At 35.0% G+C, this 27,543-nt stretch overlaps 3 protein-coding genes across 10 annotated transcripts; all 3 read left to right on the top strand.

Annotated features, from left to right (window-relative positions):
- The first annotated feature begins 538 nt into the window (after positions 1 to 538).
- Positions 539 to 5,629, top strand: LOC112285026 (BTB/POZ domain-containing protein At5g48130). Its single transcript, XM_024525481.3, has 3 exons — positions 539 to 3,403; positions 3,505 to 3,856; positions 3,956 to 5,629. Exons 1-3 carry the CDS (start codon positions 2,265 to 2,267, stop codon positions 4,985 to 4,987), a joined length of 2,523 nt encoding a protein of 840 aa, XP_024381249.1. The 5' UTR covers positions 539 to 2,264; the 3' UTR covers positions 4,988 to 5,629.
- A 9,048-nt stretch (positions 5,630 to 14,677) lies between these two features.
- On the top strand, positions 14,678 to 19,343 carry LOC112285156 (uncharacterized). 7 transcript variants are annotated; one of them, XM_024525746.3, is made up of 12 exons: positions 14,678 to 15,190; positions 15,573 to 15,704; positions 16,023 to 16,279; positions 16,411 to 16,716; positions 16,909 to 16,948; positions 17,183 to 17,266; positions 17,369 to 17,542; positions 17,739 to 17,808; positions 18,053 to 18,103; positions 18,280 to 18,617; positions 18,843 to 18,914; positions 19,016 to 19,343. In XM_024525746.3, exons 3-12 carry the CDS (start codon positions 16,107 to 16,109, stop codon positions 19,181 to 19,183), a joined length of 1,476 nt encoding a protein of 491 aa, XP_024381514.1. In that variant the 5' UTR covers positions 14,678 to 15,190; positions 15,573 to 15,704; positions 16,023 to 16,106; the 3' UTR covers positions 19,184 to 19,343. The 7 variants fall into 7 exon arrangements, with proteins under 7 accessions (XP_024381514.1, XP_090107769.1, XP_090107770.1 ...); XM_090251644.1 differs by having other exon boundaries at positions 14,797 to 15,190; positions 15,559 to 15,704; XM_090251645.1 differs by having other exon boundaries at positions 14,932 to 15,061.
- A 153-nt stretch (positions 19,344 to 19,496) lies between these two features.
- On the top strand, positions 19,497 to 21,129 carry LOC112285157 (uncharacterized). Of its 2 annotated transcripts, none has more exons than XM_024525752.3 (6): positions 19,497 to 19,684; positions 19,982 to 20,041; positions 20,240 to 20,308; positions 20,452 to 20,496; positions 20,629 to 20,686; positions 20,776 to 21,129. In XM_024525752.3, the coding sequence occupies exons 1-6, from the start codon at positions 19,634 to 19,636 to the stop codon at positions 20,928 to 20,930; spliced, it is 438 nt and encodes a 145-aa protein (XP_024381520.1). In that variant the 5' UTR covers positions 19,497 to 19,633; the 3' UTR covers positions 20,931 to 21,129. The 2 variants fall into 2 exon arrangements, with proteins under 2 accessions (XP_024381520.1, XP_024381522.1); XM_024525754.3 differs by having other exon boundaries at positions 19,500 to 19,684; positions 20,629 to 20,682.
- Positions 21,130 to 27,543: the final 6,414 nt, after the last annotated feature.

The raw sequence follows: 27,543 nt of genomic DNA, 5'->3' as shown, positions 1-27,543 counted from the left end.
GTTTTGGACCACTGATTTGGAAAAACGAATCTATAAGTAAAGAAATTATTGAAGAAGAAGATTACGACACATTAACTATTCTCCTCATACCAAGATCGTCTTGGGAAAAATGAGCCACCGACATTAAAAACATTTTGGGCACACAATAAAACAAAGCATTCTAACCACTAACTTCCAAATCATAAGTTGCATATTTATCATTTAAAAAAATTAATTTAATTAATTATTTTTTTATCCTAGGGGAAACGTCACTTTCCATTTTAATGAATTCTCATTTACGAATGTCATGAATGCACATTATTTATTTATTTGTTTATTTATTTAATTTAAGTACGTTTCGGTTCATTCAAAGCAAGGAGAATTCAGTGCCACCAACTTGGATGAACGTGGCACTGAGCCAAATCGGATGAATGATAAGCTGACTCAGCCCTCCAAGACGGATGAGATATTGACTCAGCTATCAACGGATGAATGTATGACACGATGGATGGGAGACAAATCAGCCTTGTGTAGGTCACCGAGGCCTTAGCGCTGTGCACGTCGGAGGCGATGACCGCGGCTCGTCGTCCCCTGGGGAGGGCAAGCGATGGGTGGATGTGGGGCTCGTAGCGCAACCGAAGCTTAGCTCCATGGCACGAGGCGAAGAGTGTGAGCGAAATTTTATGTTTCTCATAGTGCAGAGAATCCAATGAACCCGGTTGGGGTCGAAGTCCCAAGTGAGTGGGTATCTGCGCCGCGTGAATTCTGTCGGTCCATTTGCTACGTCGTCAGTCGAAAGGGAGTTGCCTACTGAGTGGGATGAACAAGCGCGCACAAATTCCCATGCACACTTAGTGTATCTGTGCCTGAAACTGTGTGCTGCGATCTTCACATCCACACATCCCTGAGAATGAGTGTGGGGATAAGAAGGCATCGGCCTAAATAACTTACCCCACAGCGTGATAACTTGTTATTGCTCAAGTGTGCTGGAGCTATTAAAGCGTTGCACATCTGGGGTTAGCTGATGTTTACGATATCTACCCAGCTCGGACGATGTTTACGATGCGTCACTGGAAGTGCCCATCGCAGACCAGCATTGAAACGGAAAGGCGGCCTCATGTCAGATCGGTGCGAGACAAACGCACCGTGAGACATGATAAAGGGATGATGTGAATCTGACAAACGAGCATTGTAAGACTGTACGGTGTGTGGAAACAGAGTTGAAACAGTGCCGGCAGGTTCGGGGGCTTGAAGATGCACTTGGATTCATCGTGCCCTGCGCTCAGGCGCTGGACGGTGCTGAGTCTGCACATCGGAGCGTTGGATGATGAAGATTGTAGCATAGGGTGTGCGGTTTGGTCATCGTGTGCAAGTGGGACTGCAGCGGTTCATGATCTGCAGCCCGTGTGATGCTCTCGGTTAGATCTAAGCTAGGTGAAGACTTTTCAAAAGTTTATGTAGAGAGATCGGAAAAAGAAAAGAAAAGTGTGGGATTGCAGAGCACTGTGGTGGGGCTTAGGGGGTGGTGACGTTTGTCGGATCGCTGTATAGAGGTCGTAGCGAACATTTAGCGAAGCATCAAGGACAGACGTGGGATGCTGGTCAACCTGCGTCGCTCAAGCAAGCCATATCGATTTTGGGTCCCTGTAGTGTCGGAGGTTCTTTTGGTACTTGGATCACTGGCTTTGGTGGCATTTTGCAACCAGATCGGTGTGAAGCCTGTAGATGGAGTTGTACAGTTGGAGCTGCTTGTTGTTACGAGGGCGGGAGTGAGTGAGAGAGAGAGAGAGAGAGAGAGAGTTTTGAGTTCAGTTGTGAGTTGTTGTAATTGGCGACTTGGTCACCTCATCTAAGCTCACAGGAGCAGGTTTTGGGTGAAGCTGTTTATGCTTGACTCTTCCGAAGGTGCGGCTGGCAGAGAGGAAGTTTTAGCCTCGGGTTCCTTCGTTCGTTCGAGTCTGCATTTGCTCAATATTAGAATTGGTGGATAAGAGATCGAAGAGGCGGAGAAATTTTGTTGAGCTCGTGGTAGACCTTGTTAATCGATACTATTTCGGAGAGTAGGAATGACATTCGACGTTGTCTTGGAGATTGTGCCGGTGCTGCCGGACGTTGTACTTTGGATACCCGGTGCGCATTCAAGGGAGGGCTGCAATGTTGCGAGCTGCTCGATTACAGGAAAGCCCACAACCGCGGGTTGCAGACCTCTTTAGAATCTGGTGGTAATGGCTGCGTGGCCGGCATAGCTGGGAATACATGTTCGTTTTGAGGAAGATGAGGAAACGATGACAGTCGCTTTTGCAGCTCCGGTGGCTATGGATAGACCCAGCAGGAAGATGGTGGTGAAGAACGTGATGGGGCGGCTCCTCCAATGCGAGGAGAGCTACTCGGAGGCTTTCCTTGAGTCCGCCGATGAGCAGTGCGAAGACGAATTTGTCCTGAACTTGAATCCTTTGCACAGCGTGAAGCCGCCGAGCGAGGTTTATTCGTTTGATCCGTCCGTCCTCTCCCCCAACATATCCCCCGCGTTGCAACGCAACGTGAGAGCATGGCGCGACGCCACAGGATTACCCACTACCATCGTCATTCGTTGCAAGGACCGCGTCTTCCATCTTCACAAATTCCCGGTCGTTTCTCGAAGTGGCTACTTGAAGAAACTGCTCAAGGACGCCAAAGATGTTACCATCCCCAGTCATGTTCCTGGTGGGCCAGACATTTTAGACTTAGCGTTCAATTTCTGTTACGGCTCTAACATCCTCATGGATCCCTCCAACATCGCCGAGGTTTGTTGCGTGGCCGAGTATTTGCAAATGACCGAGGATTATGGCCAGGCTAATCTTTTCGAGCGCAGCATGCTCTACTTGACCCAAGTCACTTTACAGAACTGGGATGATACGCTTGTCGTCCTCCTCCATTGTGAGAATTTGGCCCCTTTCGCTGAGCAGCTGGGGATCGTCCGACGGTGTCTCGACGCCATGGCATTTATGGCGTGCATGGAGTTCTTCGACCCAGTTGTGAAAAAAGCCTTCCCTACCAAGGCCGAGGATCCTCATCGCTGGACGACGAACATGCGAGAAACCTCGTCTCTCCACTGGTGGATACAGGACGTTGTGGCCATCCCGTCCAACTTGTTTGTGAAATTGGTGCTAGCATTGCGCCGAGAGGGTATGCAGGAGAATCACGTCGGGCAGGTGATCATGGCATTCGCCGATCGGTGGATCTTTGGCTCAAGAGCGGGCTCTCTCTTGGTGCAGAAGGGGAATGACAAATGTTGGGTACTGGAATCGCAAGTAACGCCTGAAATGCCTGTGCTGATTGAGGCTGTGGTTCGCGTGCTGCCCTTGGAGCGGCACGTTGTCCCCATTCGCTTCCTCTTCGGGCTGCTCCGGCGCGGACTCCGCTGCGCCTTGCACGATGACTGCAGGTAGAGTGCGGGAACGGCAAGGTCATCTTGTTCTGAAAGAGTTTTTATTGGAAATTGGTGAGCACATGAACTGACATTGAGTCCTCATTTAATGTGTACAGAATCCAGCTCGAGACAAGAATTGCATTACAGTTCGAGCACGCGACGCTGCACGACGTTCTCCAACCATGTAAAGAAGAGAAAGACGACATCTATATTTTCAGGAACGAGATTGATTCCATGGAAAGAATCCTACAGCTCTTCCTTACAAGGTTCCGAGGGTATGACGAGGGTAGACTGCCCGACATGGCCATTCTCTCGGCGGTCGAGAAGCTCTGGGACGAGTACCTTACAGATATTGCGTGCCATTCGAGCTTATCTCCCTCCAGATTCGCAGAGCTTATTGACAGGGTCCCCGCCTACATGCGCGTGGTGCACGATCATGTGTACTGCGCCATTCACGCATACCTCAAGGTAATCCTCCAGCTCGTGTATGGTTAAATTCCACTATATTGTTTAGTCCATGGCGTTCAGGATGGGAACATAGATGCTAATTTGATTAGAATTGCGCAGGCGCATCCAAATATCACGCATGAGGAACGGTTGCGCGTTTGTCGAATCCTAAACTGCCAGAAACTGTCGCAAGAGATGTGCACGCACGCTGTCCAGAACGATTTGATGCCGTTGCCACTCCTCGTGCAAGCAATGTTCATGCAGCAGCTGCAGACGCAGTCTGTGCTGACCTCGCATATCGAATCCGCCTCGCACCCGTCACAAGCCGAACCCTACAGCCACAACCATAAACGGTTCACCCTCCCGGAAAACACCTCCACGTTCTTCTATCCCTCCGCGGAGAATTCAGCTCGGCATCACTCGTGCGATTATTCCCAAGACACATTCCGGTCGGTGGAATCCTCCTTCCGTGACAACCATCTCTGCATGAACGACCTCATGACCGCTGCATCTCAAAACATCGTCGTGAAGGAGGAGGATAGCACCAGCGCCCACATGGTGCCGGTGTTACCCTCGAAGGTTGACTACCAGGCCACGGAGAGCAGGTTGAGGAGCTTGGAAGCTGAGCTGAGCAGCATGGGCAAGGCGCTCTCACAGAACATGGCTGAGCAGCAAAGCCATGAGCTATCCTGTCGGCAAGCAGCTTCGACAAGTTCCGGAGCTCATCCCCTGAAAGCATTCGTTAATCCCAAGCCGGCGAAGAAAACCCCGCTGAAGAAGCCGAGGGCTCCTGAGGGAGTGGAAGTTGCGATCTCGAATTGTGGGCCCATGGGGTGCATGGCGCAGATGAAGCCTGCTGATCGATCTAGTGGGCTGATCGCCAAGGCTCTGCAGAAGCTAAGGATTCGGGGCTTTGGCAAGTCGAAGGGGGCCGTGAAGCTCACCGAACCGGTGATCAGTCCACCCATCTTAGCGTCTGTCGAGATAGCCTCTCTGAGGCATTGTCCGATGCGAGCGATACTTCCCACGCATGAACCACCCATGTTCGAGTCTGAGATGGGGCGGTACGTGGGGCGGACGAGTTCCATGTCGCGGCCGGTGACAAGCCACGACATGAGACTGCACCACGTCCGCCACAGGTCCTTGTCTTGATCAAACCGGCGAGTTGATGCCATGTCGATGCAAACATCCATGGCGTCTTCCTCACATTCAAATCCGAACCCCACTACTCGATGCGGGCGAACATTCAGCACCCTGACGCGGGTTGCAGGATTCTTCGTACCCAGCTCGGAGTCGAAGCTCGATCGAAATCCAAGCTCCACCATCCAGCTTCTTGAGCATGAGTCTCCATCTGTCGGCTTGCTCTCATTTTACGTCTAGGTATTGATCGCGTCACTCGTCGATCTCTAGGCCGCTGCAACACTGCACTTGTCGAGCAACTGCATAACGTTGAGATCGATCAGAAAGGCCACTCTGATCAATTCGCTGAAGAGTGATATTTCCTTTACAGACGAGGCCGGCAAGTTGTGTATGAATGCTAGTTTGTGTCGACGATGGCTGCTTGCAGCGCCGACTTTCCGGCTCCGTAACCTCACTGCAAATGTGGGTGCCAGCAACACCACATCGGAATTGCACCGCAATAGCTTGTTACCCTTTCTCGAGAGATGCAGGGTTTGCATGGTTTGCTTTGCTGAATTTTTACCAGCGTAGACGAAACTTTTAACGTTGCATCTTCTCCTCCCATGAAACAAAAATCATTTAGGCCTCAATAAAACTTTAACTGTACACACACCATATTCGTGAAACTTCTCTTCATCTATGTATTCACAATTTCAACACTTTTAGAGCAACCCTCAGTTTAGGAACATCGTTTCTTCACGTGGTGCAGAGCAGACTTGCAGCGGAACCAAACAAGCTCAGAATGGTCGCATTGTCACATGCTTTTTCATGTGTCGGTAGAGTCTGGAATTCTCACACATTGTGAAGCATCAGAAATGGCGTTTTCTGCAATAATCTTCAATCCCACATGTACCATAATAAGTAGTACAATATTAATCCAAAACAAGTAAAGGAAGTTGTTTGAAAACCAAGTGAAAAGGACATTCAAGGATTTTTTGGAGTAAATTAAATCAAAAAGGTGTGAGCTATGGGATATAGCCTTGGCTATTTAACAAGTTCATTTTTAGTAACAACATTATCAAGAAGAGTTTGCTCCTCCTGTGTTGTGCTATTTAACAAGTTCATTTTTATTAACAACATTATCAAGAAGAGTTTGCTCCTCCTGTGTTGTGCTATTTAACAAGTTCATTTTTATTAACAACATTATCAAGAAGAGTTTGCTCCTCCTGTGTTGTGCTATTTAACAAGTTCATTTTTATTAACAACATTATCAAGAAGAGTTTGCTCCTCCTGTGTTGTGCTATTTAACAAGTTCATTTTTATTAACAACATTATCAAGAAGAGTTTGCTCCTCCTGTGTTGTGTTGCTTGCTTAGTGCCTAAGTAGAAGAGGGGAGAGAAGACAAATTGTCTATCTAGATTGAATCAACTATTGATATAAATATAATGCATTGTGTTTATTTAGGACTTTAGTTCAAGAGTTTGTTTATATTATTCATTAAAAATAATTATAAATTTATTTCAAATTTCATATTTTTATTATAGATAAAAAAATGATAAAATAATATATTATTAATTAAACTTTAATTACAATATAAAATAGTGCTATTTAAAAACCTCAAACATAAAAAGATTCTTATACTCACTTTTGAATACGCTAGTGAGTGGTTTAATATTTTTTAGATTTTCATAAAATGTTTGATAAAAATTATTTTTACATCTTACATCTACTAAACAATAAATTGAAGTTGAGATTCTTGCTACCAATCTATTTGGCTTTCATTATACTATGGAAGATTCTATAATAAATTTAAAAGAAATTATATCTAAACTAAAATTCTATAATTAATCAAGAATATTTTTTGGCAATTAGGTCTCTAGGTCACTCTTCAAACACGGTATTGAAAGGCTAGGTTTTAGGATATTATAAGAAAATTGAAGATAAACATCAATACTTAAGCAATTATTTTAATACATGGTCTAACTCAAGAGAGAAACAAAGTATGTCCATTAGAAGAATATCACAAGTTAATGAAGAACATCATTTCCAATTTCTGCAAAATTGTTCATCCACAAAATCCATAGCTAAGTCTACATCTACTAAGGATCTTAATTATAATAGTCAATCTTGCTTGCTTTGAGGCAACTAATATTCGACTTCCATTATTGATTCTACTATTTACAAAAGATCCAATGCAAATTTGTATCTTTAAATCATAAGAACAATTTAATATTCATCATCATATCAAAAATATAAATATGTTAGATTATCGATAAGCTCTAAAAATTAAAACAATAATAGAAATGTTAATACAAATTCAACAATCTCAGTCTTAAAACAAGCACAAATGACTTAGTACTATGTTAGAATTACAAGAAATAAAAGAATATATTAGAAAATATAACCAAGTACTAAATCTAAGAATTTGTATAGAGCTCAAACGGATCTTACTTCTTCCAATTGTCACCTTACCATCATAACTTTGTCTTACAATTTTGTAAACAAAATAATAAAAACTAATCTCAACACCAAGTTAAAATAAAAATAAAATTATAAGTAGAAAGAAAAATAAATAAATCTAAAAAAGACTTGAGTATTGATATCTTGATTACATCTCTAATTAGAATTAAGATTCTACCTCTAAATGCTAGATAGAGCTTCTTCTATTGTAGATTCTAATATTGCCAAAATAAGCTTGGATATATATATATATATATATATATATATTTAATCTTTACTCCAACAATCTTCTATGCTAAACCTATGTAATTATAATTTTTTTTTTATTATTATTATTATTCATGATTTTTTTAGATTCTAGGATCATGGCTGATTCTGCAAATGATATATTATAGGCAACTATATCCTATAGGCAATTATGTTCTAGTCTCTTCTACCAAGTGTGGATTCAAGATATTCATATCTGAGTAGAATAACAAATCAAGGCTATGACATAGATGTAATAATAAGTGGACCAATAAAGCTTAGATTTCACGTACACCAAGTAATAATTAATTGTATTAAAAATAAGCAAGTAGAACCTAAAATATCAATTCATAAGATTATAGTACAAGTTGAGCTTGTAGTATTTGAATTAATTGCAATTCAAATCCACACAACTATTATAATGGCCAAGTCAATGGAATTTGTCTTAAATCCATACAACTACCATAATGGCTAGGTTAAGGGAGTCTAACCTATCTACATTAATAATACAAGCAAATATCAAATCAATAGGTCTTGAGAAATGAAAAACACTAGTTTATCAACTCTTCTACAAAGATCAATTCCAAAAGTTCTACAAGAATTAGAAGCCTTGGAAACACAAGCATAGAAGGTGCTACTCTAGAAGCATGTATTACACCACATGGTAGCTAAAAGATAGATTACAATCTTTTAAAAGATACCTTAGTTTAATTTATTTTGAAAGCAAGAACTCTACATCTTAAATTATTTTAACCTAAGACCTTTTCATACAACTACTTTGATTCAACATATGATAAAAAATCCCACTCTCTTCATATTTATTAAATATGAATTAATCATGATTTATGATTTATGTTATATCTTCAATAAAAAATATAGGTGACATATATAAAAGACAATATGGAATGATTACTAGTCATTGAAAATATCATATATAGTCTCTAAATATTTCTAAAATTAGAGGCTCTTGAGATGACAAGATGCAATAGAAGATTTGATTCTTGCTTGTATAGAAATAAAACTGATATCTTTTAATCCTATCTCAACATTCTTGGAGGTACTAGATTCTTTCTTCAAAATCAGATAAATATTTCTTCAAACCAATTATTTAGTCCTTATCTTTATAATATTTAATTATGTATAATGAAAGACATAGCATGTAGTTTTAGAAACCTTAATTGACAATTGAAGAGTCTGGTAGTGATTCCTTTTTATCTTAATATTTAAGTTAAATATTTTATCACATAATGTAAAGGATTTCAAATGACCATTGACAAATATTAAGTTTAAAAATTTATATTTGGAGTATCTCTTTAAAATCTGATAATATTTTTTTGTATTAACACAAATTTTGTAGCTCTAAGGTCCAAGATTAAAGAAATTCTCTATGGCCTAACATAGGTTTTTTACATCTTAAATGCAATCCTTGGATATATAAACAACGTAAATGGTGCAAGTGCAAGGGAGGTTTATATATTTATTTTTTCAATGTTTAAATATCTAGTTAGTAATTTTTGTACTCTTATATACAAAAGAATATCGTAAAACACATTCAAAGACATTACTAAAGAATCTATTGGAATTGTGAATATCCATATATCAAAAAAAATTTAGAAAGACGTCAACTACAAGAAGATTCAGCAAATGTTCTTCTTTCTAAGGTAGAAACTGCAACATCATTGAAGAGACAAGGAATAATTTGTTTTTATAGTAGAATGTTATCTAAAAATACAAAGATTTATTGGAACTATTTATATAATTATTTTTTATTTAATTAATAATTTAAAACAAAGATTCTTATTGAATTAATTCTATAATAATAAAAAATAATACAAGGATCTTGAAAAGATTAAAAAAGTTTTAATTAAATTCTATTTTTTATAAAAAAAAAGATAATGAATAAAAAAATATTAAAAAATATTGTATCATTAGATCACCTTCTAATTGAATTTATGTTTTAACTCCAAAAATCTAAATCTAAATAATTAAATTTTAAAATAAATATTTAATATTTAGATAATTCCAAATTTTTTCAATAGGTTATTGAAATCACAATTCAATATAATAATAGATGATCATTTCTACAATGTATGATTTTTTTTATTTTTTTATTTTTTTATAATTATCTTTCTAAAGAATAAGCCTTTTTATGTTCAAGGCATCATATTGAATTCCAAGGTCAATTACAAAAGGCCTATTGTGCAATCTATTCTAACCCTTAAGACAATGGCCTTCAAGCTTGTTTTTAACAAGTTCTAATATCTTTCAACCAACTTAAAGATTATTAATAAGATGAAAAGTTAATATGTGCTAAAATTAAATAGAGACAAATATATGATAATATCAAAAAAGTTTAATATTCTAAATTTAAAAATTATACTCCTAAATCTACTATTATTAAATATAAAATTTTCTAAGATAGGCTTCAAAGAGAATTTTAAGATCTTATAAATATTTATTCTTATTTATATTCTAATATTTACAAAAAGAACCTTAAGGATCTTATAAATCTTAGAAAGCTATAATTATAATATTTTATTTTTTCATGTGTGAGATTATAAAATATATAAATAAGAATTTATCTAAGCCATTTAATATATATAAGATTGAAGAAGTTTTTAAGAAAATGGCTATAAATTAAATTTATGGATATAAATGAATAGTTATTAAAATTTTCAAAAACCTTTGGCATATCATAAGCATTGATTATATTCCTATGATTAACTATACTTTAAGAAAAAGTTGGTTTATATATATATCATTGTTAAGAACATTTTAAATGGATATGGGTACTTAACACAAATATTAATAAGCTCCTTAGAACCTCTTTTATTATTTTCTTGTATATTCAACATGCTAATTAAATTTTTATTGACAAAATAAAGAAAAAAAAAAAAAAATTACTTGAGCTATATCAAAATTGTTGTAGTAGATCAAGCTATGTTTATGATTATTTATATTTATATTTATATTTATATTTATTTTTAGCTATTTGGATTTAAAAAATAATAGTTTTTAAAAATTTAAATCTATAGTTAACTTTTTTTGTTGGAAAATACAACTTTTTTAATAATTTTTAAAGTAAAATAGTTCATTTGTTGTATAAATCGTGAAGAAGATTTTTGCATTGTCAATCCATAAGAAGCCACCAAAGCACTTGTATCCAAATGGATGTTAGTGACACTTTAACTAAATCAATCAAATATCTAATAATTTCTTGGATTTAGAATGATAAATATTAAATCTACAACTTTTAGGAATTAGGTATAAGATCTTGTCTTATCACTCATTTTAAATCTTGAATAGAAAACAAGGTTTAAAATATAGAATAAAATTAGAAAATTATAGACACATCTATTTTAATTATTTTTACTAAATTATCTTATTTATTTTAGAATATTTAGAATCATCTCTTATGGTAAAATCTTCAATTTATTCTGATTGGAATTCATTTGCAATTCCATTAATCTACAATTCTTTATTCATATGGTCTTTATTGTGTCAAAACTTTATTTAAATGGCCATTGACACCATTCACTATTAAAAAAGCCAAATCTACGTAGCACATTCCACATTTTCTTTTATCTTATTTGAAACTTCTTCTACATTTGTTTTTCAATCTTTTAGAAACAAATGCTTTATTATAATAAGATTCTTCCAAAACTAAATAAAAGAAATTAGTTTACATAAATCAAAACAAGATCATCTTCTTGAAGTCGTTTTCCAATTTCTTTTGAAAGATATTGGTGTAGAAGGAAAAATAGTTTGTTCTACTTTGTTCTATTAAAATATATATTTTTTAAAATATTCATTCAATCTAAATTTTTTAGTTAGATAATAAATTTTTTTGGACAAGTCTTAATAAAAATAAAAATTAAAAGGTTATTTTTTTTTAATTTTTAATTTTTTTAACTAATTAATATATAGTCAAAAAATTTAAAAAATAATGGTGTTAATTTCTTCAATTGTCAAGTATGTGATTTGAAGTTTGATATTTTATTATTATCTTAAGTCATTAAAAAATCATATGACATATTTTTCTAAACTTGGCAAAAAAATACTTTAATCTATTAATCCTTCTATCCAACCACTAATTTAGTGGCATGCAAATATAATACTCTCCTTGGCCAAGTTTTCTTTTTTAATTAAAAAAAATGATGTCATAAGTAATTTAGAAGTAATTTGGTAGTAATTTGATTTCAATCCAAATTGTCATATTTCTAAGCTTTATTAGTATTATATTTTCTTATGAACCAAGGTATGTGAGTAGTCAACCTTGATTAGAAATGTGCTTTAAATACAATGGTGAAGTTGATTTGGCCAAAAAATATCTCTATGGCTTATTAGATGGCTTAACCTTAAACTTGGATTTTGATCTTTAAATCAATTAGGATTGTAGATCTTAATTTGAACTCTTTGGAGTTTAAGGATAGAGATATAGCTGCCACCTTGAGGTCTTAGGAAAATTATATAAGAAATCTCTTGTGTTCATGTAGTTGAGATTTTATTTTATTTTATTTTTTGATATTTAGACAAAGCCGTACAAGATGTTTTTTAAGCTTTTGTAAGTAGCTTTGGTTTTTTATATTTTTCTCTCAAGTTTTAGAAAAAGTTCTTGAAAATTTAGATTAAAATATATATTATAGATATTATCATTGATGAATTTGAGATGTAATATTAGATGTGTATAAATGAATTTGAAGATGAATCTTAGAAGGTAGATATGTCTTAAAGGCTTCTTTCTAAGTAGACTAATTGTACCTAATTTAAAGCTTAGTAATAAATATTTTACATTATTTTGTGAAGGAAGGTGCAACATTAGCTTCTATTGACTTTTTACTCAAATAATTTTGAAGAACTACTGGTAAGTTGCTATGGATTAATTCTAAATAAAAGGTCTCTATAATATAAGCATGGTTTGGAATGGTTTTATTGAATGTAGACAAATTTGTTAAAAATTTATTTAAAAAGTAATTAGCAAAGTATCTATATTAGTCTTTTCTACTTTGGAGATAGAAGAACTCTTGGATGGCACAACACATACTTGGTTATGGAATTAACAAAGTAATTAAATAGAACTCTAAAATACCTCAATATGGTAGAAACACATAAGTATAAACAAAATTTCTTTAATAATTACTCTAGGATTTTGATGTTTTTAATGTGGCCTCTAAATATAAGGTATTAAGTATTCTTTTGTAATCTTTATACTCCATTGATAAATTGTTGTATCTTGTTTTTTATTAAAAAAATTAAAATAAAAAATACACAAATACCTAATATTTATTACAAAAATAATATTAAATTATTATTATTTTTTTTTACTAAGTATTTGATAGATATAAATGTAACAAAGATGTACATGTGGCTCAAAAAATACTAAATCAATAATAAACATATTGATAAATTCATATAGAAAATGTTTTTTATTTCTAAAGATCAAACAACAAAAGATCAAATTTTAATTTTGCTTTGAAAAGACTACACCATTATATTGTAGATAAAAAAATTCATGTGAAATAAGAATTGATTGGAAACTTATATTGAAGTTTATTTTTTAAAAAAAAATATTAAAATTTTTTATGACTAAAAATTAAAAATTAATAAATTCATTTTTTAAATTTAAGATATGTAAGGTCTTTTAAAACATAAACTTAAGGTTCCTATGTTTAAATGAATATGGCACTAAAGATATGAAAGCATGTTAAGATGTGCATTGCTTATACAATAATGAAAGATTGAAATATATAAGTATTACTTAAAATTTTAAATTTAAAACAACTTAATAATTAAAAACTAAATACTAATTTTTTTCCAAATTACAAAGTCTTCTAAATGTATGAGGCTTAAAAAACCTCAAATGCATTTAAATCACAAATAAAGTTAAAAAGATTTTTCTACAAAATAGATTGTAAAGAAGTTTGAATTAATATACTTAATTCATACTACAATAATAGTAAATTTATATCTAAACTAACATCTCAATAATATATATATATATATATATATATATATATATAAAATGTTATCAAAATTCACACAAAGATTAGATAGTTTCTTAAGTATAATAAGTAATTTATCTTTTAACTTTTATTTTTATTTTTTTCACAATTTTATAATAAGTACATAATCATATTTAACACTATATTGATTAGAACTATTTTTGTATCTATAATAATACTTTTACTCTTCCCAAAATTTCATCCTCTTATGTATAAAAAATAATTATCTCAACTAGTTTATCAATCAAGAAATCAACATTCACCTTCACTATCATTTTTTTTAAGTAATCAAAACACAAACCCTAGTAGACCACAACTCAAAAGTTATCACACATGTATATATATATATATATGTTTTTTTTTTCTTCTTTTCTAAAATTTCCTAAGTTCTACAATAACAAGCAAGAATCAAGCAAAACCACTAATACAAAGTTGCATTACACACGCATATCCGAAGCCAAGGGTGGCAAGTTACTATTACCGACACCGCCGAAGCGCGATTCAAACGTCCCAACACCTCGCTACCGACACCGCGATGGATCCTCTCGCGGTCCACAAACCAAGTCACGGATCGACGATTATCTTCGTGAGAAACGCCAGATCGGGTCTAGACGTAGGACAGAACTGGAGTGGAATCCACCCACAAATAGTGCACATGGGATGCGGTGGAAACGGAACCATGAGTGCTATGCAGTAAAGTGAAGTGAAGTGACAGGAAGTCGCGTTCGGCGTGGGCATAAATCGATCAGCTGCGAGCAAATGCAGGTTGCGGTGATGAATGCATAGAGAGAAATTGAGGAAGAAAGCGAGGAAGCGGAGCGAGAGGAGAAGTTGGATGTTCAATGAAAAGAGAACAAACAGATTCCATCCGGCCGCGTTCATGGAGCTTCCTTGCGGTCGCCTGCTGGCTGGCTGGCAAGCTCGCACGCAGCCGAGCCCCTCCATCGCTGAGCACCTCATGTTAAGGGCCATCACCCCGCTGACAGTTCGGTAATCCCGTTCTCATGCATTCGCTTAAGGTATTTTTATCGCTTTTTCCCGCATCTCTGGATTTTCATGGATGCCGAAGCGGCGATGGTGGGCTTGGAGGCAAGTGAGTCACGGAGAGGATGGTCCACATCGGCGTTTAAAATATAGTAGAAGAGGTTGACTAGGAAGTGCATGCCATCACCTCGATTCATACTTACGGTGCGAGTTGCCAAATTTTACATGCGCGCCACTACCTTCCCTCTCCCCCCTCGTGCCCTGATCCTTCCTCAATCGCTTCTGCTTCTTCTGTGAGGGGCTGTTTGCTTTTCAAGTTGTTCTGCGACTGCCGTTTTGCTCCTCCCTCCGTCCTCGGGCACTATCCCCTTAGGTCCTAATCTGCACCTGCATTGCCCTCTACCCTCCTCCTTGGTACGTTTCCGAAGCAATAGTGGAAGCTTGTTGTTGTTTTCTCTTGTTGTGGGTCTTGTTTCTCAGGGTGGAGGGGCCGATACTGAAGCTTGCCTTCCGAGATGAGATGAGCTTGCGGGTGTGTATTTGGTGAGTTCTTTGGTGTTTTGCTTTGCGCCGCGGCGCCTACTTTACGGCTACTATCTTACTGGTGTGGATTGCGAGGTTTTGGCGGGGATTTGTGTCTTGCTGTGTTTTTCAGGCTCATCGTCTGATTCAGCGTTTTTCAGGTGTTTTTTTTTGTTTCTGTTTCTTTACCCACTTCTAGCTCTTACCACAGCTGTCGCGTGTTTGATGGATTTTGCTCTGAGATCCATAGATTTGTAAAAAATGGCTGCTCGTCTCCGCCGCATTCTGTAGAATGCTGTCGCCCCTGTCTTCTTTGTATTTTGGGGATGTGTACTTGCACGCCTTGGATATAATTTGACACTGCCTCGAGATAAAAAGATTGTGAAAAGATTGTATGTTGCAGACGACAGTGTACGTCTAGATTCTTCGAGGAACCCCGTTGTGCAGCAGCAATTATTAGACGCTTCCTTCAGTCGCGACATTCGTGGTACATCCAAGGGGTCAGACATGCTACGATTTGACAAATTTGGTTGAGGTATCGGCCTTCATTTGAGCAGCAGTTTATTGCCAGACCCATTTGTCAGTTACAATCTGGCATTCCTTCACCGTTCCTCTCTGTATGGAAAATTGTTCCCGTCATGGGTTTGTTTCATCGACCAAGCTGCCCTGTGGTGGGGGTTATCTTCCAGTTTGTCGATCCTCATGTCCCTGGACTTGAGCTGCCTCTTTGGATGTCCTTCCGTCCAAATATATCTTGTGATGCACGATCTTGTGGTTTCGAAACTAAATTCACGATACCGAGACTTGTATCAAAGATGCCTCGAATCACGAATTGTTACATGTTTGTTGCCAGATGACAGCGGAGTGGGAGATGCATATCTAGGGCTATTCCGCTTGGGCTATCTATTTTAAGAAATCAAGTTTTCTGGAAGAGTTAATGCTTGTGGGCACGATGGTGAGCCCCCGAGTGGTCCTGCTTTTCGCAGGCATTGTATTGATGCTCGGTCAGTGCTGCGTCGTTGAATCACAACCTTCTTTGGGCACATTTACTTTAGGCTTTCTCGGCCCTGCAGCCGAATCAGAGATTCCAACCAAACTGGCCATCGAATGGTAATTAGCCTCACCTTCCTTAGCACTTAATTTCTACACTCTTACATGAATCAATTTAATTACCGCTTTGTTATCTCACCCACATGACGGTTTTATCACTCATCGTCTTGTTTATTTCTATTTTCTTCCAGGGAGTCAGCTTTCAAGGTGGCTGTGGAGGTTTTGAACTCAAAGGGCCGTCCATACATACTCTCTCCCCGAAGCGAATACAGTGACTGTGATTGGCAAAAAGCGTATCATGGTGCCGATGTACTTCTTAATCTGGACCCTCTTACTTACCCTCCAGTGATTGGAGTTGTTGGGCCTGCGTGCAGTGGGGCAGCTATGGCCTCCTCCCCGGTGATGAAGGTTAAAAACATCTCCATGGTATCGTTTGCCGCCACCTCCGAGGCGCTAGCAGCGGACAGAGACTTCTCCGACAACTTATATCGTACAGTGTATGTGGCGCTATTTTGTGGTTCGCATAAATATTGCTAATGCTTGGAAAGGAATTAAAGATAGAGCTCATGATTCTCCGAATTGGCGCATCTTTTTTCTGAATACGCAGATGCTTAGAAACTCTAGTTTATATTCAAGAAAGTGAAGAACTATTAATGCTCAGTGATTTTGCATATCCAATATCATCACAGATACAGCGACAACTATCAAGCTCAGGCCATTGCTGCCAGCGTAAGTTCTTGAGGCCCTTTCATGCTTGTGTAAGAGTGCTCATGCGATAAGAGAAAAACACAATCCACCAGACGTTTCCCTTGCATCTAATGCATACTGGGCACAGATTATATGAAAATTTGAATGAGCGGAGTCACGGATTGCTTCAGATTCTGTTCTTTGATATTGTGGACTAGTCGATCATTCTGTTGTTGCTCCTCTCGACATCTAATAGTTCAATGATGATGGGTGCAGATTACGAAGTTGAACATGACGGCTGTTACTGTTTTACATACCAAGCAATACTACTCTATGAATCTTGCGCAAAACATTCAGGAGGTTGGTTTTACCGCTAATCGTAGCTTACTGTATTGACACTTGGATTCAGCTGCAATAACTGTGTAAGCTTTTAGAAGTTCTAATCATGTGTCTGGTCTCCAGGCTGTAGCTGGAGCAATTCCAGTCAATGTCGTGATGCTTGAAAATGGAGAGAATTCCACTTTAGACTTCGTGCAGCTTAAAACCGTCTTGGACAAGCATGATCCCAACACTTTCGTGATACTGGTTATGCACCCTCAGCAGGCACATGATGCCTTTGAAGCCCTTAATGTGCAGGTCTGTTTTTTTAAACCTCCATTGATGACATCCATATGTATTATTTTGAGAGAGCTGTTTCTGTTCCCAACTAGTCAAGAAGCGGTTGCTATCGGTATTAAATTGCATGATTTTATGTACGAAATTTTGGCGATTCCTCATCAGACAGTTTTATCTTTTATCTAAGCTGATTCTTTGCGACATTTATGCTGTGTAGGGTAGGCTTGACAATCCCTGGTGGTACTTCGGCACTGATGGAGTCACAGCTCTTGACCCTGCAGATGAAAGTAAGACGCTAGTATATTTTCCAACGATCGCTCTTTCTTTGCACAATTTTCCCCCGCAAAATCTCTGCTTGAGTTTGTTCTAGGCAAACAATAGCGTAATTTAAATAACATGCGGGTAACGAAGTGCGTAGATACGATCTAATTTCTATCATGGTGGTGCACCATCTGCTCATGTGTGTTAATTTGAAGTGTCGAATCAGCCTTTACTTGCTGAACTCATCCCGTGTGATTGTGCTTTTGGTAGAACCTGAACTTGTCCAAAAGCTTTTGGGAGAGATCGGAATCGCACCTTTTGGTGAGTTTTCTTTCCAGGCTGGTCCTTCATTACGCTTCGTCTCAGAAATTGCATTTTATTGTATTGATGCGCTTATAATTGTCCGCTACTGTAGCACTCAGGCTTGCTATGAGTTTTCCCTGGAGGGTATTTGTTTGTTCACTTAAGCCTGATATTGTATATTTCTGAACTTGCAGGTGGTGATTATTCCAATACTTCCGAGTGTGGGGAGTACTGGACTTACTGGGAGCAGGCAGGTTATCCAGGCCGGCCTGTGTCAGGAGTATCAAAATCGCGATCATACACCCCCTACCTTCTCGACACTGTCCATCTGTATTTTGTTATCTGTGATCACCTAGTTAGCACCAATCAAACTATCACAGCTCAAAACATATGGAATGTCCTCAAGGCTGGCCATCCTCCGTTTCTAGGGTGCACTGGGGAGGTAGCTATTTCTCCAATAACCGGCAGTCGAAACATCTCAGTTCAACCCCCTATCTACGACCTTGTCTCATTAACCGTGGATGACTGGGAGGTGCGTTTACAGAATTTGGTTTTCAGTTTCAACGTTATTGGTATTTCCGTCTTCTAGCCCCCTTAAACACCTTGTGTTAACCGAATGGTTCGAACTCTAATCTTGAAGTGAAAGTGTCCAATCTGGTAAGTTGGTATATTTTTCTTACGCATCCTGGTTGCCCAGCAACTTTTGATGTCAAGCTGATCCAATTATTGACGCCACGACCTGGACCGAACTTTGCAGGCAAAAGGGAGGATCGAATCCAATAAGTTCATTTCGCTACAACCACTACAAAGACCTACTGGAACAGTATCCGTGAGTTTGAACTCTGCTGTGATGATTTTTGTGGCTTTTGCCTCCCGCATTTCCACTAGATCGAATTCGAACATTTTGACTAAACCAGTCGTTGTTTGCAGGCGGCAACTGCTGATAACCCTTCGAAGAAGAGCAATGCAGGAACTGTAGTTGGAATAATTTTTGGGTTGCTTCTAGCAGTTGCAATTGTTATTGGAGGATATATTGTGTGGAAACGGAGGCAGAACAACTATTATAACCCAACATCCTTTATCCGGACAATGCATTAAGGGAATTTTAGAGTAGTCTACTTTGTAGACTTCTTTTGTAACAGTAGCCAGCTTGAGGGGTCAGGACTGAAGTTCTCTCCCTCTTATTACCCATTGACAAATCCGTATAAATCTCCCTTTGCTTAGTGCTGTGCAACTTTAATAGACATTTATTGAAGAATTTGGTGTTGTTGCAGCGATGGTTGACCAATTCTTTTGGCCGTCCACCAGTCTCTCTGTGTGTCAATGTAACCTGTGTGAATCAAGTTTATTCTGAGGAGAATAATTTCGGTGTGATTTGATCAGCTCACGACTGCAAAAACACAGGTTTACTAAGCCCAAAATGGCTCCGTTTATATATTATCAACCGTTTCCATCTAATTCCCAAGCATTCATGGACCAGAACTACCGGAATGTCTGTTGCGTTTTTTCGATTCTGCCTGCAATGTCCCGCTAATTGCTCTCAGCACGATGGCAACAACCTCTCTCTGCGACGATCTCCCTCCCTCACTGGAGAAAGAGGTGATCCTCCTGAATGGTTTACCACAATTACAACAGTCGTTGTAAAGCAGCACACTGCAAGCTTTTCCTGAATTGCGATTGAATATGTAAAATTTAGATCATTTATTGCTCAATTGTCACCAAGATTTGACAGTCATCGCATTCTCTTTACAACAAAGAATTCTCAATTTCAAAATCCTGCGAAGGAAAATATTTTCATGTGACATGGGAGTAGCATTAAAGATGGGCTACTCTCATTTAATTATGAGATTTTATGAAGCTAATGCCGCGATGTCTACTGAATTATTGTTTTGCTAGGATCTTAACCTGAGCAACTGCTCGCTGGAAAACCTAATCACGAGCACATGGGACCGAGCAGTACACACCATCCTCGATTCATCTCTATCTCGTCAAACATCCCGATAGATTGTGTTTGTTTAGTTTTGGACTCTTTTACTTGTATTTTTGTGTTACACGGTAATATTAACAGATTTGTAGTGAAAGAACCTAGAACTTGGCCATTTCGAACTATGCCGATCATCTCGTGCGACCTTCATCGACCTGTTATCGGTGCAGGACATAGTGTTGCAGGGTTTGAAAGAGTCCCAATCCGAGCTTCTCAGCCATGTGAAGAAACTGAAAGAAGTAGGTCAACTCCCTCGCATTCTAATACAATAACAATCCTCTCGGTCTTCAGATCAACCCAGAATTTTGCAACAGTTTACCGAGCAGAAGTAGAAGTTTAAAGTGCAGCTTCTTACTTCAGCATTGGGTTGTTCTGTATGAAGGATTGGCAAGCAGACATGGATCGCCAAATGAATTCTTGTGAGCAGGTTGCTGCACAACTTCCAACAGCTTGGTTCATCTCTGGACATGTTTCCACGCGATACTCTTAATAAAAAAACATCTTAGGCCCCCAATTCATGTGACTGATAAAAAAACTACTACCAACACATCCAATGCAGGAAATCGAAGGTCTCAGCAACGCACACAATGCAGAGATGGAGAGGCTCCAAATCGTGAGTGGGTCTCTTCCAAACTTCGTTTTTTTTCTTTTTTTCTTTTTTTCTTTTGTGACCCAATTCGTGTGATGTGCGGAGGGTTGCAAGCAGGAGCTTCTGAGCCGCGCAAATGCCTTGAAAGAGCAGTTGTGGACGCTGCAACAGAATTGGCAGCTCGAAGTTGGGGCTCTCGCTGGCCCTCCGTCTCTGTCAGCGAAACCCTAATTCTCGCTAATCCTACAACAAACTCAAAACTCTTTTCCTGACAAAGCTGGAAATAATTATTATTATTATTACTACTAGGGAGTGCTTTGGGGTTTTTGTTTTAGGATTGGAAAAAAAAATGAAGGGAAACGTTACTTAATGTAAAGGAATGCATTAATTCTGATTGTAGTTGTGGGATTCAAAACTTTACCTCTAAGATCCCTCATATTACTTGGCTAAACTATCACATAGTTTCTATCATCTCATAGTTGTTTGTGCACATCGTGGTCGCACATCAATAGATGTGTTGAGCAGCACATTGAAGAAGATTGATTGGAGTACAATATATATTACATTTTCTTGAGTATAGGAGTTTGTCTCTGTAAGAAAACCATTACATTTTCAAAACAACCCCGTACCCTCCTTTGTTTATTTAAAAATATAATACTTTGATTAGTTTATTTTGAAGGAATTTTTCTTTCTGTTAAGTTACAAGGTCTTATTTATGTCTTTCACATGATGGTGATTCAATGATGTCTTTTTGATGATTTAGTGACTTAAGATGTAAAATCATACATCAATCAACATTCTTCAGTGGACTCAAAATCATTAACAATAGAAAACTTTTTTATGTTCAAGTGTAAAATCTTGGTCTTTTTATTTAGAACAAAACAAAAGATTATTAAATGTTAGTATTCTTAATCAAATCTTGCTAAAACCTAGTTGTAGATCCAATACAACATTAGTGGAGTAATAACTTGCTTTAAATGGATTATTAAACAAAGAAAAATAAAGAGTTGTTGTGGAATAGAAATCTATGTTTAAACTTGGTAGTGAAGAGATGGGTGGCTGTTTCAATACCCAAACTAGAATGCACATATTCATGGTTGAAGGCAAAAACACATAAAGGATTAGTTATTAGTTGTATATCAATTTCAGAAAAATAACCCTATTATCAAACTTCAAGACAAGTATTCTATGTAATTTTTACTTGAAGAGGAAACAATATTTTGCAAATTATGATTGTATTTATCAACCAACCAAATAAATGTATTATTTATTTGACAAATTTACTTATAAAAACTACAACCAAAACCTTCAGTACACACTACAACAAGCCTTTGTTATATTCTTAAGTAAATAATACTAGAATTATTCTAAAATTTTGTAAAATCTGAATTTGCTCTAGCAACACTGGTTGTCATTTGAATTTTGAGTATAGAAAAATGTCTAAAATCACATACATATTACATAGCATAAATACAAACAAAGGTAATTTCTATTCTTTAGAAATTAACAATAAAATTTGCTCAATTAGTATAGAACAATCTTAACATAAGCACAAATAAAATTGTCTACTATCAAGAAATTATTAATCAGAATTTCAAAACTATAAATTTTGACAAATTACTTGGGTAGAAGAAAAATAAGACAAAGACCTTGTCATCCACATCTTACTGTTGAAATTGTTACATAATAAGAGATCATGTGGAAGTTTTAAATAGTTTTGACCATAATGTATATCACATAAATTTAATATATAATTAATTATTTATAAACTATACATATACACAAGTGAATTTGTACTACTATAATCCACTTTCTTATATATAAAATATACAAATAAATAAATAAATAAATAACAAAATAAAACCTAAAATAAGAACATATTTGATTAATAAATATTAGCAAAGATATATATATATATATATATATATTCAATATATTAGTTTATACAAAGTATTTGGTTTAGGAAAAAAATTGAAAACTTATTTCTTCTACATTCATAAAAAATAGTCCACATATTGATAAAAACAAAAACAACTCTATTTGTATCAGTTTTTTTAGAAAATTTTATTTTTATTTTTTAAAAAATATATTCTAAAAGTTTATAGCTTTGACATACTATATATATATATATATATATATATACACATAGTTTTTTTCTTTTATCTATTCATATATTCATTATTTATTTTTTATTTACAATAAAATTAAATTTTAAAAGGGATATTTTTGCATCATTGTATAATGCTTGGCATGATATCATCTCATCTTTATGATTAAATCAAATCAGATGGTGAATTTAATTGAATTGTAAAAATAAGGAAAATTTTATATAAATGTTTTTAAAACCACAACTTTTATAATTTTGTAAAATTTGAAAGCTGTACACCTGATTTGAATACATATGATTCGATTTTTCTATTCAAAAAGAATTAGGACAATAAATTGTTTAATGTATACTCAATGTATTATGAACTTCTGAATTATAAAATCTGATTCTTATAACAATTTAAATATAAAATACAATTAACAATGCAAAAGGAAAGAAAAAGATTTTAATAAATTATCAATTGTCAATTTAGTAAATTAGTCAATCTTTGGTATTGTCAATTGAATTTGATAGAATAAGTAAATTTATATATATATATATATATATATATATTTATACATATATGAGAATGAAGCAGTCGCATTTTAGATCAGCTGCCCTTGGTAATAGGGTTTTAATTATTTTTTTGATTAAGTAATTAAAGTATCTATTTGCAAAAAATGGGTGATGCTTATATGTGATTATTATTTTTGATTCCAAAATCCTATTTTTTTTTTAAAAAATCTTGCTTAATTCACGAAATATTTACCATCAGTCATTTAACACCAACACAATGAAAAACCAAAAAAAATAAAAATAAAAATGACACTTCAAATTCACCAACAAGTTAATTGTTTGTCACATTTTCAACAAAACTCAAACCATACACATGTATGTCATGAGCATCATAAAAAGTGCCATCTTCACAAACAAATAATGTTTCTACAACATTTTTGAGAGTTTAATTTTTAATAATATAAGATACATAAATGGGAAGATTTGCATATTGCACGAGGTACTAGCTTAGAGAGTTAAGAGCCCTAAGAAAAAGCTACAAAGTCCTTTTAAGAGTAGTAGGCTTTCTTCATGGGCTCTATAGAGTTGCCGGTGGGTTGCATCCTATTGAGACAAAAAGAGAATCCTTACTATAAAACTATGCTCCATTTCCTTTAAAAAAATGGAAGAAAAAAAAGTACACGGAAGCTCTTGAGGGGACACCATGAAGGGCGAGCTTGGAGCCAATGGAACCAACTTGTATTTTGAGGATTGTGCATCCAATGGAGCCAATTCCTTGAAAATAGTGCCCCACTATTAGATTCTCCCCATGTGGAGATAATCCCTTCTCTCTCTTTAACAAAACATTTTATAAGCTATTTATGAGTTTTTATTTCACTATGATCCAATAAATGAATGGAGGTCTTGTTTGGGATTGATTTCATGATAGGCATTTGAATGTATTCGGAGAAGTTGTGGGGAGAATAGTGTCATTGAATATCTCATTTTAGCATGTAAGGAGTCGTGTGTTGTGCATATTAAAATGTGATCTCGAGACAATATTGTCTATTTGTATAACTTTTATATGTGCTCGCATTGATTGCATAATTTGTATATATTTACTTAGAAAATCAAAATTTTCAATTATGTATGAATCACGCTTGATGCACAATAAATGTGAGAAGTGTCTATGAATCTTTGTCTTGCACTATTCCAACTTGTCTTTTGTATTGAATGTATCTATGAATCAAATGAACGAACTATTCTAAAAAAACATGATATTCTAATTTATGTTTTTTGATTTTTTAAAGCAACATGGTTTGTCTGGTTGGTAGCAGTGAAGGTATGTTGGGATGTTGCTTTTCCAGAAATATGAGTTTTAATTTTAAATACCATTCTCCTTGAAAACATTGCAACTAAGTTGTTTAACATTATAGTAATTCCAGGGTTTAAACTTTAAAGCGATGAGAGAATGTGTATATATATATATATATATATATAATTATGCCTTACTCTTGGTTACATTTTTATATTTCTAACTCTTGGATATATTTTTATATTATTTTTTTTATAAAAATATTGAACAGAAAATATTATACTACATTGGATAAAAAAATGTTATTGAAATTTTGATAATTTCATTCACACGTTCAATATTAGAAACTGTCTAACAAATTGGTATATGTTTGAAATGAACACTAAATTTAGGTTGATTTGTTGTTGGGTTTGAAATGATATTTTTAATGTTACAGACTTCCCGTTTAAGGTTTATAATAAATTTATAAGCATTTTATAAGATGTTATACATTGAAACTTGAAAAAATATTTAATGGAATCAACATTGAAAAGAGATATATTTCAAACTTTAATCTGCTTTGTTTGCCCCTGAACACAATGAAATTCTTTTAAGATTAAATTGTTGGTTATAAATATGAAATATTTAATTTGAAGGGATTGAAGTTAAAAAATGATATTCTAAATTTCACAAATATGCTCATGCATGATAAATGTATCAAAATCCAGGTTTTATTTTTATTTATTTTTCCATGAAAAGAAATGCAGATTTTGATTTTACGTATTCTAATATTAACTATAGATTATGTATCATATTAGATAAATTTTCACTTCAATATAATTAGTACGATAGGTGTATCATATAGTAAATTGTAGGAAACTGAGATTTAGTATAAATATGAGAAATGTGTTGACAAACCTCAGAATAATTTCATTTTGAGTATATGAATAAGTTGTTACTTACGATAATGTATATATATATATATATATATATATATGTGTGTGTGTGTGTGTGTTAAATATAAGCTATAGTAGAAGAAAATGCATCAAGGAAAGTTTCTAGTATTGGTTATTTTCAATGGAGCTTCTATGGATATCTGATGTTTGTTTTGAGGTTCTTACAAACTGAAAAGAATGTTCATATACTCTTATGATCATTTGTTTTTACAATAGAATTGTTACATTTCTATTTATTTGTTTATTTAAATATACTTATGTATTCAAAATTATTATTATTCCATCTGAGTTTTTCAACTTCTAAAACATAATATTATTGTGCTTTTGATACAAACTAAGAATAAAGAGACTTATTTTTTTTATTAACATTCAATATTTCAAAGAATGTAACACAAAATGGCAACATTTTAATTGGAATATAATTTAAATTTACCTTTTTGCAGTGTGTATCACTCAAAGAGTTTGTTTGAAAAAAAATGAAATAATTCTAGTTATAGTATTATATTTTTATTTTTATTTTTACTTTTACTTTTGGAAAATTTATTCCAAAAACATTTATATCAATCAGTAGACTGAAATAAAAAGTCACATCCTTTTAAAGCCGCAAAAATCACAATACTTCAACTGTATCAACCAATATGTATAAAATTAATATTATCTTTCATTATTTGTACATAAAATTTATATGTATAATAATATGTATAATATTAACATGTATATTCACTTAAACATAAAAATGTAAATTTGAATAATAGTATGTATAAAACTACTATTATCTCTCATTATTTGTATGTAAACTTTTTATGTATGATATTAAAATTTATATTAATGTGAATAAAAAATATGAATATGAATAATATTTATATGAATATAATTAGTATACATATAAATATTTTATATATATATATATATATATATATTAATTCCTTGGAATTAATATATACGTAAAATTTGAAAACTATGAGCTCGCCTGCGGCCACCACAATTCATGTAAGCGGCCTCCACGTCACTATTCCACGTCAGCGGCTCCTCCTCCAAGTGTTGGCCCCCTTTTTGGCGCGAGGAAAGGGGGTAATGTCCACATGAGTCAGCACTGATTAGGGCAGCCCACGTGGCTGCCCAAGTCGGTGCTTCCCGCGCTTGGAACATAAAGACGCCCGTGTGAACAGAACCTCGATTGGGGGTGTGGAATTGCAGATATCTTGCGAATCTGGGGGTCACATCCACCCACGCCATTAGGACCATCATCTCCACGGGATAAGGGCACACTCCCTTGTTACTGGAGTGTGCTTTACCGAGGATTCCAGGTACACGGTCACCACTTTTTATTTATTCATTTAACTATACTTCTGTCTCATACTTTTAATTGCTTAGATTTTGGGCTTATCAATGAATACATTATATATATATATATATATATATATATATATATTAGTTCCTTGAAATTAATAACTGCCTTCCAATGTCAACAATAAATTTTGAAAATGGACACTATTTATTAGGAAGAATGGGAAAACGTAAATGCATTTTTATTTGTTTGTATGTTTTTTTGTTTGTTACTTTCCAATATTTTAAAATTTAAAAATAAATTTTTATTATTCTATAATTTTTATTTATAAACTGATGTGAATCTAACTTTTTCCATATATCTTTGATTTTAATTATAGTATTTTATGGTTAAATTTTATAAATTGAAACTACGTAAGAATGACACATTTTAAAGAAGTGATTAAAATGATGTGAAATTTTAATATTTTCATGTATTAATAAAATTATAAAATAATGATAAATGAAATATTTTTGTGCATATGTGTATATACATATATTTATTTATATACTATGCAGTTTGAAGAATCTTGTTGAACATATTATAATCTATTGTGGAACATATTACAACAGATTATAATGAATATACATAATGAATCGGATTAACTAGAATGAACATAATATCAACAACCTTATGTAGATGTTTTTGAAGGTTGTCTAAATTTCAAATGTTAATATAAAATAAAAAAAAACTACATCATTTCCAAATTAAAAATCACTAATCATAG

The sequence above is a fragment of the Physcomitrium patens genome, chromosome 7 (genome assembly GCF_059467195.1).
Source record: "Physcomitrium patens ecotype Gransden chromosome 7, ASM5946719v1, whole genome shotgun sequence".
Taxonomy (NCBI): domain Eukaryota; kingdom Viridiplantae; phylum Streptophyta; class Bryopsida; order Funariales; family Funariaceae; genus Physcomitrium; species Physcomitrium patens.
Note: the sequence above shows the minus strand (reverse complement) of the source record. Positions and strands in the feature narration are given on the sequence as shown.

Coding starts and splice junctions, on each gene's coding strand:
- LOC112285026 (XM_024525481.3), top strand. CDS start 2,265: ATGACAGTCGCTTTTGCAGCTCCGGTGGCTATGGATAGACCCAGCAGG. Junction 3,404..3,504: donor GCCTTGCACGATGACTGCAG/GTAGAGTGCGGG, acceptor TAATGTGTACAG/AATCCAGCTCGAGACAAGAA. Junction 3,857..3,955: donor CCATTCACGCATACCTCAAG/GTAATCCTCCAG, acceptor AGAATTGCGCAG/GCGCATCCAAATATCACGCA.
- LOC112285157 (XM_024525752.3), top strand. CDS start 19,634: ATGGCAACAACCTCTCTCTGCGACGATCTCCCTCCCTCACTGGAGAAA. Junction 19,685..19,981: donor CTCCCTCACTGGAGAAAGAG/GTGATCCTCCTG, acceptor TTGTTTTGCTAG/GATCTTAACCTGAGCAACTG. Junction 20,309..20,451: donor ATGTGAAGAAACTGAAAGAA/GTAGGTCAACTC, acceptor TTCTGTATGAAG/GATTGGCAAGCAGACATGGA.
- LOC112285156 (XM_024525746.3), top strand. CDS start 16,107: ATGCTTGTGGGCACGATGGTGAGCCCCCGAGTGGTCCTGCTTTTCGCA. Junction 16,717..16,908: donor GACAACTTATATCGTACAGT/GTATGTGGCGCT, acceptor ATATCATCACAG/ATACAGCGACAACTATCAAG. Junction 18,618..18,842: donor TAACCGTGGATGACTGGGAG/GTGCGTTTACAG, acceptor CGAACTTTGCAG/GCAAAAGGGAGGATCGAATC.